Consider the following 13,019-nt stretch of genomic DNA (forward strand, 5'->3'; position numbering starts at 1 on the left):
GGCTCATTATACCTAACATTTATTTTTAGGGTTTCAGAAGAATTTTTTTTAAAGATATAGTTAAAGGTGAGGATTTAGACTCTACTAAAGCATAAAAATACCAGAATATTTTGCAGATATTTAAGAAACATGATAAGCTAACATACTTGTTTATCTGAAAAACAATGCTACAGTCAGTTATTCTCCTTTGAAAATAACTTTGAATGTCGTCAATCTGGCAACCTGCCTGTGCGTCAAGTCTGAGGATGAAAATAATCCTTTCCAACATTTTGAATTTGGACTGCAATACCTAGTTCAACCACTCTGTGTAAATCCTACATACTGCACCTTTAACCAAGTAGAATTTAATTACTGGTTGAACTGTCCCTTTAAGCTCATGTTTCCCGAGCTGTTTGGCCACAATCGTTAATAAACAATTTTAAACTCATGAGTAAAAACGTTAAACACGGTCCTATTTTCTCTCAGAAGGCTTTTACGTGTGCACATGCCATAACACACAAGACTTTTCATTTTTATATCTGACGACAGTTCCTGTTATTTGGCGTCTGATGATTAACCTCATTTCCGCTCTCGGATTCTAATATCGGATCTCAAGATGGCGTCGAGTGGAGGAGATGGAGAACCTGAGTGGACCGCAGCCGTACGGCCACTTTTATCAGCCTCCTACACGGCTTTCGAAGCGAAAGAGCTACCTCAGCTTATAGGATCCATCATAAACAGGTCAGACGAGCGCTGGTTTGTTGAGTTGGCTCGTGCAGGGCTGAAATGAACTGCTGAGTGACTCTGCATTAGCTGTGATGCTATGGCAGCACTGAGGCTGTGTCTCAAAACCTAGTCAGCTGACTACACTGACAGCATTTCGAGGCATCGTGAGAGGGTTTGGACGATTCCAAACATTCTTAAAATTATCTTTAAGAATACTTTTGGGGGCTAAAAGTGATTTTGAATCATCCAGATTTGTGTGTGATGATTAAATGTGCCGTGTACAAATGCAGCTTGCTGTGTTTTGAGGCACAACCGGAGTGTTTGTGCATTTACAGTTGCAGATACATCAGATTCTGCTTCATCATCAGGCCGGGGATCCACTTTTTTACGTTCATATAACCCGCCTTGTTGTTATTTTATCAATGCCGCTTTCTTATAAAGTACGCACAGGATCCCAAGACGGTCCGGACCTAAATAAAGTGATTTTATATTTGTGTCAGAAGTGAATAAGTTGACACTGAATGAGCATGTTAGCCACCCTCGATTAACCCCAACCAAAGCTAGCTAACGTTAGCCTGCTAGCAACTGTCAAGAGCTATTCATAATACTCATACTCAGTCTTTTTTAACTGTCATCCTGATGAATCTTCCTGTCAGTCAGCGGCAACCACATTAGACTCAATGTTTTGATTACAGTCGGTTCAGTTTAATGCAATGTAGGGGGTGTGCCTGCTAACTAGCAAACCATGACTTAGCAGCTGGTGCTAGTGTTACTGATGGTTCGTTAATTGTTTGTAAGCCTATTTTGGTCAAGTGGACTAACGTCGGAGTTCTGTTACAGTTTGTTATGGGGTTAAGTTAGTTTTGTCCACTTCAAAAGCTGGTCTGTGTGTAAATATGTGTACAGTCATCAGTTTCGTTTTTACGGAAACCGTGCTCCCAAACAAACAAGGTGTTTGTCATTTACAGTGGTGTTCATCAATTATTTAATTTAGAGCGAAGCAACTGCCAGACCTTTAAAATAAACAGTAAACCCATCCATCTGAATCTATGAAATAAAAACTTTAACTGTCGTCTTGTCGATGTGCATGAGCTAAGTGCAACTTAGTCAAAAATGAAAGTAACACGATTGATAATGAATTGAGCTACCAACCTATACTGGACTAAACCAGTTTATGTGAGCGGTTTAATAATAATCGAGTCTTTGTTTGATTGTTTGTTTCTTTTCCATATGTCTGTGTTCATCTGACTGGGCTCAGATTCATTTTATGTGATCAATGTGTAGAATGTTTGAATATTTGTTCAAAGACTGTTATTTCCAGTGGCATTTTTTTTTAATGGATAAAATTAAGATGAAATGTGTAGTTTTCCTAAAAGAGTTTTCCCTGAAACTCATTCAAAAATATTCATAAATAATATAATAGTATATAAATTGTAGTACAATAACAATGGTACACGATGGAAAATTATCACTAGATATTTTAGGAATATTTAAAAACCTCAAACAGCTTTTGTGATGTTTGTATGTTATTGTTACATTTATATCTGAAAGCAATAGCAAAGTTCCCCATAAATGTTCAGTCTGTCAGATAAGATCACGCATTCCTACTTCTGTGGGTTTATCTTACAAAGAAATTCCCTTTAGTGCATTTGGAATTTGATTTTCACCTTTTATTGTTAACTAGTTGTTACATGCTCTCTATAGGAGAGTTTTTATATTTTTATCTCTGCAAGAATCATGTGGATTGCAGGACGGATCGACATTTTGGGAGTTATTTAGTTATTTTAGCTTCTTTTGTGAATTTCAACATGAAGTTAACAGTAATTCTTAATCTATGTTTCCATTCTTATGGTCAGTGTTTCATTTGATCATTTCAATGTCTTCATAATCTTTAATTAGAACATAACTTGCTTTAGCTGTAATGATTTAGCTTTTTCTTCTATGTCAGATTATGCAAAGTACTAGATAATATTATTAACCAGTAGCAAAATAGCTTTAGTTTCCCTCTTCTTCTTTTTTTTCCCCCCTACAGTGAATCTGAGATTCTTCACCATGATAAACAGTATGAGCCGTTCTACTCCTCTTTTGTGGCCCTATCTGCACATTACATCACCACAGTTTGTGGACAAAGTATGTCCCATTTCGATATTTTATTCTAAAACTACCATTTCATTAATTTCTAGCTGAAATCCATATGTTTCTAGCTAAATATAGGCATATACAGGTATAACATTTCTTTTAAAAATGATTCCTTTTTTGTATAACAATTTTCTGTCCCATTTCAGTCCCCAGAAATCAGTTGCTGTCAGTAGCTGCAGCATGTAAAGTACTGATCGAGTTCTCTTTGCTCCGTCTGGAGAATCCGGATGAAGCATGTGCAGTCTCTCAGGTCAGAGATGAACCTTGGCGTTTTGTCTGTTTGCTTAAGCATAGCATTTTCTCATAGACTAACTTCCTTTCTCCTTCCGCTCCACAGAAGCACCTGATCCTCTTAATAAAAGGCCTTTGTACTGGCTGCAGTCGATTGGATCGGACGGAGATCATCACCTTTACTGCAATGATGAAGTCAGCCAAACTACCCCAAACTGTCAAGACCCTTTCTGATGGTAAGAGCAGTTTCAGATTGTCAAAGCCCTGTGTTACCAGATAAATGAGCTGTCTAGTTCATGTAAAGGCAAGGTGAATTGTCAGGATTGGTGTAATGACCTGTCTTTATAGAAGTAATCTCTATGATTCAGCTAGATATTATAGACCCAGGATGGCAGCAGTGTTTTGGTGCATTTGAATGTTGTTCGTCTTGCTTGTTAATTCAACACAGCTGAATTAATTCAGAAATAAACAGCTTGAGGTGGTAAAAGTGTTTCATTTGTAGGATTTTCTTGTTTGCTTTCCCTTTTCCCTTGTCATTAAAGGCTGATAATATCCAGTGTAGACTGGCTCAGATAAATCTTACAGGTCTAGTTGTGCTGGTTTTAACGAACCAGGGAGACCTTTATGATGTTTTGAAGATCCAATAGTGTGTAAATGTGGAATTTTAAAGATTAAAGATTCTCTTTAATACATTGTCTTGCAATGCTGAAGCAGTTCAGGCAGTACACATATGTGTCATAAATATGTTTGTCCTCTTTACAGCTTGTTATCTGCTGTACACAAGAATTAATGAAGCATTATTTTCTTGTGTGCCTGCTTTGCTGCTCATTTTGATTATTGTGGCTAATTATAGGCCTCTTGTGAGTTTTACTCCGTTTAGATCAAGTCAGAAGGGAGCTGTTCCGTTTAGTAATTGAATTCCTTAACACATTAGGAAGACATTCTTTTAGCGTGCTAATTTAGAACAATTAATTATTAAAAAAGGGAACATGATTTAAAAATGAATGGATTTTAGTCAGGCCTGTGCATAAATTCCATTTTATGGGCACAGTTTTGAATGCAATTAATTTGATTTCATGAAATGTGCATCAAGACTTAGAAATTAATCATGAAATAATTTTTTTTTTAAATAGCATCCTCCTTCATGGCACAGTTTGGCAAGTAACTGGTGGCAAAGATTAGTCCAGACAAAGCATTGTGTTAACGGAGTGCATTAACCTTTTTTCCTTTGTGGGTGCCAGGCTGGCAGAAAGGCAGCTTTGTTCTCTTTTCTCTGTCAGAGAGGATTCGAGATCGTCCAGAATGGTTAACTCAAAGACGAGATTTTGTCTGCTGATATTCTGAAATTGCCTTTGGTGCTCTTGTTTTGCAGTGGAGGACCAGAAGGAGCTTCCCTCCCCTGTTAACCCGGAACTCAGACAAAAAGAAGTCCAAATGAACTTTTTCAATCAGCTGACCTCGGTCTTTAACCCTGACATTACCATGCTGGCCTCTCCATCCGCTCACATGCAGGTGGGTGAATTAGACGAGTGTTTAGATTGAGTTTACGGTCATGTGACCACACCTGGGCTTACTGCTGTTTTGTTATGAGCAAGCAAAGATATTTTTTGGACAAAAGCATGATGTCAAGTGTTTTACAGGGTGAGAATGAGTGTGATGACCAGACAACAACAGATCAGGCAACGCAGGCCAAAATGAAGAATGCCTTCATCTCTCAAAATGTGTCCAGTTTACAAGAACTAGGTGAGTTGCACTTGCACTTTATCGGTGGTTCTTAAATGTTTGATTTCAAATACCACCCGCTGAAACGAAGTTGAGTGTTACACAATGAAAACCTTTCTGTTTATCCCGTACATTACAGGGGGCTCGGAAAAGTTGCTGCGCGTGTGCCTCAACCTACCCTACTTCTTACGGTATATCAACCGCTTCCAGGATGCTGTATCTGCCAATTCTTTCTTCATCATGCCGGCCACTGTGGCAGACGCCACCGCTGTCCGAAATGGGTAAAGCAAAGTCACCCTCAGATCACTGCTGTTTATTAAATCTGTTGAGATGGAGTAATCCTGACTTTTCCTCCCTGTGTTTCAGTTTTCACTCCCTGGTGATTGATGTGACCATGGCCTTGGACACACTTTCCTTGCCTGTACTGGAGCCTTTGACCCCTGGGAGACTACTTGATGTGACTGTCTTAGCACTAAGCTGCCTCTATGCAGGTGGGTTGATTTCGAAAAAAGCTTCTTTTGTCTAGTTCAGATAAACACAGAGCTTCAGGAGTGTTTTTCTCTCAGGTGTGAGTGTGGCAACTTGCATGGCCATACTGCAGGTAGGCAGCGGCTTGCAGCTTCGTGCAGCCTCCACTGGCTCCAAGGAGGAAGACTATGAAAACGACGCTGCTACCATCGTGCAGAAATGCGTAAGTGTCACTAGTCAAGATGAGTTTTATTGTCTTTGGTTCACATCTCATCTTACACTTTTCCTCTGGAACAGCTGGAAATTTATGAGATGATTGGACAGGCCATCAGTGACTCTCGCAGAGCTGGAGGAGAGGTAAGTGAACACTATGCCACAGAATATATGTGAACCTGGACCACAAAACCGATCTTAAGTGTCAGTTTTTCTAAATTGAGATGTATACATCATCTAAAACTGAATACATTTTTTCCATTGATGTATGGTTTATTAGGATCAGACAATATTTGGCCAAGATACAGCTATTTGAAAATCCGGAATATGAGGGTGCAAAAAAAAAAATCTAAATACTGAGAAAATCGAACATGATCTCTAATGATTTTTGGCATAAAAGAAAAACCAATCATTTTGGCCCATACAATGTGTTTTTTTTTTTGTTTTTTTTTGGCTATTGCTAAAAATATAACCCAGTGACTGGTTTTGTGCTCCAGGGACACATATAGCAATAATGAGAACGGCCCGTGTCTAAAACCCTGCTTCTTGTTTTAACAGCATTATCAGAACTTTCAGCTCTTGGGTGCCTGGTGCCTGTTGAACAGTCTGTATTTAATACTGAACTTGAGCCCCACGGCCCTGGCTGATAAAGGGAAGGAGAAAGATCCCCTGGCAGCACTACGGGTCAGAGACATCGTCACCCGAACCAAGGACGGAGCAGGATCTCCTAAACTTGGCCCAGGGAAAGGGTAAGTGCCTCAGTGTCCTGTACTTGAAATGATGACCTAATGAATGTGGGTGCGTGGAATATAAGAAAGCCGTAAAATTCACGTACCAAGCTCTTAGAAATAGTGTTTTCATGTTCGTTTTAAACATTCGACATTAAGTTTTGTGACTCCAATGTAAATGTGATTTGGTACGATGACTGACTAAAAAGATACAACCTATTTTCGTTACATCTTGATTCCATGTGTGAGAATGCAGCTTAATCATTATAATTTTTTTAAATATATATATATATATATATATGTATATGTGTGTGTATATGTATGTATGTGTATTAAATTATATATTTTTTTAATATTTTTTTTCTCTGGTTGTAGGTTGCAATTTTTTTTTATTTTTTATTTTTTGACAATTTTATGATATATTATAATTTTTTTTATTATTATTTTAAATATTTATGTATGTATATTTTCTAAATTATTTTTATACCAGGACAGTATCATTGTGTCATTTTTGTCTTTATTTACCCCAAACAATATAAAAAAAAAGTTGCATATTTTGTGTATTTTAGATTATTACAAAAATGACTTGTCAGTAAATGTGAAGTCTTTTGTCTCATCAGGCACCAAGGTTTTGGGGTTCTGTCAGTCATTCTGGCCAATCATTCAATCAAGCTGCTCACATCTCTGTTCCAGGACTTGCAAGTGGAGGCTCTTCACCGAGTAAGACTGACTATATCTGCTTCTTTTAAACTGCCGGAGCATTTATGTGTTGTGAATATGAGTGAAGCTGTTTTCTGTCTGTCTTCAGGGATGGGCCAGTGACGGGCCTCCAGCAGAGCTGAACATCATGGCCCAGAGCACGTCCATACAGAGAGTGCAGAGACTCATTGACTCAGTCCCTCTCACCAATCTGCTCTTCACGCTGCTCTCCACCTCCTATAAAAAGGTATGTGACCACAAGACTTAAACATGGTTGCTATGAGGAAGTGGTCTGCTGTGTTTGATGAATGTGGTGCCTCTGGTTCTGCCTGATTCAGGCGTGTGTGCTGCAGCGGCAGAGGAAAGGTTCGGTCAGCAGTGACGCCAGTGCCTCCACGGACTCCAACACTTACTACGAAGATGACTTCAGCAGCACAGAAGAGGACAGCAGTCAAGGTAGCAAACACAGCAGATTTCTCAGTATTTAACCTTGTTAAAAAAGGCCACAGTGAGGTCAGACATTGAAGTTGATTTAGTTCATATAAACAGAGTAGTTGCTTTTAACAGTGAATTTCCCCTTTAGATTGATATCTAGCTGGGTGAATCCCACAGAAAATGTCAAAGTTGTATTTCATAATAATAATAAATAAAAAATATCATATTTTTCCCGGAAAAGGAAGCATATTTTGGGAATTTTCTCATGAAAATTGTTTCCATTGAAGAATATCTTAATGGAAATTTTAATGGATCATGTTCACAGTTTTTTTTGTATTTTATTTAATTTTATATTAAAAAAACGTATTTTTTTTATGCACACTATTATCCCTTTTTTAATTTTTTTTACCCCATAGAAGTTAACTAAATGCATGAAATTTCGTGAATAAGAAATGAATAAATTATTTTTGCATTACAGTAGACAGCTGACTACATTGAAGGTTATTTAAATATGCTTATTTTGATTACATTGACGTCAAACACATACAATTCTTTATTTATTTTTTATGCATTTATTTTCATTGTTTCTTTGTTTACAATTTTTTTTTTTCTATATTTACTTTTATTAGTCCATATACCTGAACATTACTATAATGCTGAATTTACAGTTAGCTGGTGACAGTTGGGAAGGGTGGGTTTAAATTAACTATTTTCATAACAATATTGTCCAAATGCATTATTCCTTTTCTTTCTGCAAAATATAATGTTGATTGAAATATGACCTGTGCACATCTTGACAGCTTTTGTGAGATTCCCCCAGCAGTCTTATTTCATGTTATTAGCACAAGTTATTTTCTATGCAGCTGAGGTCAGGGTTTGCTTGTGGTTTACTGAGCTAGTGTCAGGGCTGAGGAATCTCAGGGACATTCTTAGGCAGTTCCTGAGCACTGCACGCTGTAGTAGAAGGACAGTGGTCAGGCCTCCCCAGAGCTCAGAGTCAGGTCAGTTTACTTCCTGTTCCTGAACACTGTGGCACGCTAAGCATCCTCTGCATGGCAGCCATCACAGCTAGTGACAGTGTCCGTTATTTCAGCAGAGAGAAGACAGGAGAGGACAAGAGCAGCTTGTTTCTCAGGTCAGCAGATCTCTGTCTTAGGTCAGAGTCGTAGTGTCTCATTATGCTTCTATTTAGTGTCTCTTAAACAGTAACAAGATCTTAAGTAGATTTATTTCCATGGCTAATGTTTTGATACAGTACAATGGCTTGATTGAATGCGGTGCTGAACGTGGCTCTTGGCGTGTTTTCAGATGATGATAGTGAACCCATTCTGGGGCTGTGGTTTGAAGAGACTATTTCTCCCAGTAAAGAGAAGGTGGCACCTCCACCTCCCCCTCCACCCCCACCTCTGGAAACATCCCCGAGACTCAAGAGCCCCAGCAAGCTGAACACGGCAGAGAACGGCAACATCCTGGCTAGTCGCAAGGACCCGGAGTTGGTAAGGCCACGATGTGTAGAGCAGTGCTGATTTTGACTAACATTGCTGCTAGAACTTAAATGTTTTTTTTTGTCCTTTACAAACACATTTGTTACAAAACTCATAACCAACATTGTCAAAGCAGAGTCAAGACTAGTTTGATTTAGCTGCTCAAAATCAGTGTAAGGATATGAGAGAACTTCAAAACTGATCATATTTTCGGTATTTTACTATTTAAGTGCATTATTTTTTTTATCATTCAAATTATTCTTATATAAATACATAAATAGTCTTTTTCAATCATTCAAAATGTTGTTTCTTCCAGTTTTTGAGTTTGGCCTCAAGCATACTGAACTTCATCACCACCTCCATGCTGAAGTCCAGAAACAATTTCATCCGTAATTACCTGAGCGTGTCCCTCACAGAGCAGCACATGGCCACCCTCGCCAGCATCATCAAGGATGTCGACAAAGATGTCAAAGGTTTTTTCCGGTTTATTTATTTTAATTTTTATTTCTTTTACTCTTAACTCTGATATTACATTTAGGCTTCATCTAACATGTAACCTTTTTTTTGTCTAGGTTCCTCTGATGAAGAGTTCACCTCAGCCCTCTATCACTTTAATCACTCTCTGGTAACATCAGATCTGCCCTCTCCCTCCCTACAGGTACATTTTTAAATATGCTTTAAAAATATCTCCATATTAATTTAACCCATTTTAAATAGATGTCCCGTATCTGATACCTTATTTTAAACTTTTTTTCAGAACACTCTTCTGCAGCAATTGGGTGTTGCCCCGTTCTCAGAGGGTCCCTGGCCCATGTACATCCACCCTCAGTCCCTCTCAGTGCTCTCCAGGTTACTGCTGATCTGGCAGCATAAAGCCAGCCAGCAGGGGGAGCCTGATGTACCGGAATGCATGAAGGTCTGGGAAAGGTATGGCGTCACCTAATCTTACACCTTCTTAAATCTAGCTTTGGATTCTTCACCAAATTCTCACCTGAGTGTATATTATGTGTTCACATCAAGTTCATATAACATTGCGCAACATTTTCAATCTGAATGGGTGTTGTTGTTTTTTTAGGTTTGTGGGCACTCTGAAGCAGCACACGCTACAGGGAGCAGTGCCTGCGGACGAGGACCTCAACATTGAACACCTTCAGCTGCTTCTGCTCATCTTCCACAACTTCTCTGAAAAGGGCCGCCACAGCATCCTCGCCCTCTGCATGCAGACCATCGCTGAAATCGCAGCCCACGTGGATTCTCAGCTTCAGGCTGTACCGCTCAACCTGGCCCGCATCTTGCTTGTGTTCGACTACCTGCTGCACCAGTACTCAAAAGCTCCTATGTACTTGTTTGAGCAGGTGGGGATGTAGCTGTACTTTCAGTGGAAATATACCACTTTTGTTGCTAGTTTGTAACAATTGTTTTTTCTTTTTTGCTCACTCAGGTTCAGTACAATCTTCTGACACCCCTGTCATCCGGGGCCAGTTCAGGACAGGAGGGAGGAAAGAGAGGTGCTGTCCCGCTTTATTATGGTTTCAAAGAAGTGGAAGAGAACTGGGCCAAGCACTGCTCTGCAGGTAGGAGTAAGTCAGATCTCTTATATTTCGCTCAGTTGTGCACTTGATGGTCGTTGTCGCACATACTGCATTATAACCTTTTTAAGATTTGCTAATTTAGTTCAAGAACTGTTTTGATTGATGTATGTTTGTCATCACTGTCATTTAGATTCCACAGTGCAGCCAAAATTCTACTGTGTTCTGCCTCCTGAAGCCTCAGAGGATGACAGGAGTCGACTTGACAGCAAGGTGAGGCTACACATCACAAGTCTGCACAAGTATTAGAGACATGGGAATGTCTGTGCACCTAGTTAAACAAAACCATTTTGGTCTTTAGCAAACGTTTTCTTGGTAATTTGACATGGAATTTCTATTGTCTTTATAGTGTACTGCTTTAATTACTCAAAATATTTAATTATTTAAATATAATTATATAATATGTTCTTATTGTATATTATAATTAGGGCTGTCAGTTTAGCACGTTATCTTAATTAGTTATGAACAAATAATGCACTGCGATTAACAACAGTTAATGCACTGGCCCCGCCCCCAGACCTGTACACCATCTTACATTTCATAGTTGACTGCACAAGTGCAAATGTGATTATTATTTTATATATATGTATGTATAAAAACAGTTTAGTAAATAAGAAGTTAGTATTATTTTAAACATAATTCTGTTTTTGGTCAATTTTGCAAAAAAATAAAATAAATAATTACCTGTAAAGCCACAGCAGAACTTTTGTGTGTCTGTGATTTAACAAAGTGGTGTTTAGTTTCTGAATGAACTGTTTCGTGTGTACCAGTGATTCAAAGGCCCATTCTATTTACTTCATTCCTGAATGAATCAGCCGTTTGAACTAGGGGTGCTCCGATCACGATCGGCCGATCGTTATGCGCATCTCGTCAGTAAAGCCGGTTCTCTAATCAGCGGTTAATTCCATCAGGTGTGTGATTTCACATAGAGCCGTTGTTACTACACAGAGCCGTTGTTAATAGCGAAGATGCGCAAATCCACTTCATTTTCAGCGTTTTTTGGTGCATCTTCTCAGTTAACAACGGCTCTATGTGAAATCACGCACCTGATGGAATTAACCGCTGATTAGAGAACCGGCTTTACTGATGAGATGCGCATTAACGATCGGCCGATCGTGATCGGAGCACCCCTAGTTTGAACAAATATGAGTAAATGACTCAAAGACATTTACTGCCACCTGCTGGAGGTTTTAGTTTTTTCTTTAAAGTGTCAATTAATTATCTAATAAATAAACAAACAAATAAAACATTAGGTTTAGTTGGCCAAATTTTTTTTAAATGATAATAATAATTCTGACATTTACTCACCCTGATGTTATTTCAAACCTGAATATTTTGAGGACTGCCCGGTAACAAAGCTGTTTTGGTTATCAGTGACTTTCATTTCATGAATAAAAATTACAGAGATGTTTCTCAAATTATCTTTTGTCTTATATACTTTGTTACAGTAGGCCCTTGTAGCCTAAACTTATGTGTAATCATTTTTATGTTGAATCAATTATTTCTTTCTGTAGCTACTATTTGTTATGTCTACTTGATAGTTTCTCATTTAACACCATAATAGCTTTAAATAATTTTTGTGGGCGTTTTCACTGCCAAATTAAGCAAAACTAGTTAATCCAAGCACCATTTAATTAATTAGATTATAAATATGAATTGACTGACAGCCCTAATTATAATCTAATGTAATTAATTAAAATATATGATGATTATTATTATTATTATTATACAATTTGTTTGACTTTGTACATCAAAAATGGTATTGTGTAGATTTATTATTATTTTAATATACCAATATTAATTAAAATAACAAATGCCTTAATATGGTACTGCCTCTTTATTTACAACGAGGTTCTTGGCATTGAAAAGTTTGAAGACTTCTGCTTTATATTTCTATAACTATATGACTATATATAGGGGGGGGGGTGAATATAAGTTGTTAATGTGCATGTTATTTGTCATAATTGTTACAGGCCTTCCAAGTGCTGTTTAATGGCCCGGTTAAGTATGACGACTTATACTCCTCTCTGATCTTCCTGCTGGCAGCGGGATCCCGCTTTGACACAGCAAGACGACAAGAAAACAAGCCCATCACCCCAGTAGTGAGTGACACACAATCGACTTTGTGTTTGTGCTGGTTGACTTTGCCCTAAATGTTGTTGTCAATCTCTGGTACAGGAAGCATGTTCCTTGCAGTACTACTTCCTGGTGCTGTGGAAAATCCTGGGAGTGCTGCCACCCTCAAAGGCCTATGTTGAGCAGCTTAAGAGCGGTAACAGTGACCCCAGTGATAGCGACATCTTGCACACGCTAAGATGGTCATCAAGGTTACGAGTCAGTACCTACGTTAACTGGATCAAGGTTAGTTTTATCATTTGAACACTAAGAAAATATAACCAACTGATCAAGATGCCTTGAAGTAATTCAAGTCGATCATCTGTTACCACTCTTTAATCAGGAGCACCTAGTGAAACAGGGAATGAAAGCTGACCACGCCACATCTCTGATCGAAGTGGCCTCAGCTAAATGCAGTGCAGTGAAATATGATGTGGAGCTTGCAGAGGAATACATCGCCAGACAGGTACACTCTTAGAGGAGCCATTAAC

General features: G+C 38.5%; 1 protein-coding gene across 15 annotated transcripts in view; it reads left to right on the top strand.

Annotated features, from left to right (window-relative positions):
* The first annotated feature begins 559 nt into the window (after nucleotides 1-559).
* LOC128011145 (E3 ubiquitin-protein ligase UBR4) overlaps nucleotides 560-13,019 on the top strand; it is a 47,656-nt gene continuing 35,196 nt past the window's right edge. For 7 of the 15 annotated variants that reach the window (XM_052593272.1, XM_052593276.1, XM_052593277.1 and 4 more), the window contains exons 1-25: nucleotides 560-720; nucleotides 2,738-2,835; nucleotides 2,991-3,094; nucleotides 3,182-3,311; nucleotides 4,448-4,587; nucleotides 4,716-4,818; nucleotides 4,937-5,078; nucleotides 5,164-5,288; nucleotides 5,364-5,488; nucleotides 5,563-5,622; nucleotides 6,037-6,227; nucleotides 6,827-6,926; nucleotides 7,015-7,152; nucleotides 7,244-7,361; nucleotides 8,434-8,475; nucleotides 8,649-8,836; nucleotides 9,141-9,297; nucleotides 9,397-9,482; nucleotides 9,582-9,751; nucleotides 9,900-10,179; nucleotides 10,266-10,404; nucleotides 10,547-10,626; nucleotides 12,387-12,515; nucleotides 12,592-12,774; nucleotides 12,872-12,994. In XM_052593272.1, coding sequence (XP_052449232.1) covers nucleotides 596-720; nucleotides 2,738-2,835; nucleotides 2,991-3,094; nucleotides 3,182-3,311; nucleotides 4,448-4,587; nucleotides 4,716-4,818; nucleotides 4,937-5,078; nucleotides 5,164-5,288; nucleotides 5,364-5,488; nucleotides 5,563-5,622; nucleotides 6,037-6,227; nucleotides 6,827-6,926; nucleotides 7,015-7,152; nucleotides 7,244-7,361; nucleotides 8,434-8,475; nucleotides 8,649-8,836; nucleotides 9,141-9,297; nucleotides 9,397-9,482; nucleotides 9,582-9,751; nucleotides 9,900-10,179; nucleotides 10,266-10,404; nucleotides 10,547-10,626; nucleotides 12,387-12,515; nucleotides 12,592-12,774; nucleotides 12,872-12,994 — 3,276 coding nt within the window. In that variant the 5' untranslated portion in view covers nucleotides 560-595. The remainder of the gene's footprint in view (nucleotides 721-2,737; nucleotides 2,836-2,990; nucleotides 3,095-3,181; nucleotides 3,312-4,447; nucleotides 4,588-4,715; nucleotides 4,819-4,936; nucleotides 5,079-5,163; nucleotides 5,289-5,363; nucleotides 5,489-5,562; nucleotides 5,623-6,036; nucleotides 6,228-6,826; nucleotides 6,927-7,014; nucleotides 7,153-7,243; nucleotides 7,362-8,433; nucleotides 8,476-8,648; nucleotides 8,837-9,140; nucleotides 9,298-9,396; nucleotides 9,483-9,581; nucleotides 9,752-9,899; nucleotides 10,180-10,265; nucleotides 10,405-10,546; nucleotides 10,627-12,386; nucleotides 12,516-12,591; nucleotides 12,775-12,871; nucleotides 12,995-13,019) is intronic. The other 8 variants (XM_052593279.1, XM_052593286.1, XM_052593284.1 and 5 more) reach the window with 4 other exon arrangements.

Source organism: Carassius gibelio, chromosome B23 (genome assembly GCF_023724105.1).
Source record: "Carassius gibelio isolate Cgi1373 ecotype wild population from Czech Republic chromosome B23, carGib1.2-hapl.c, whole genome shotgun sequence".
In the NCBI taxonomy this organism is placed as follows: domain Eukaryota; kingdom Metazoa; phylum Chordata; class Actinopteri; order Cypriniformes; family Cyprinidae; genus Carassius; species Carassius gibelio.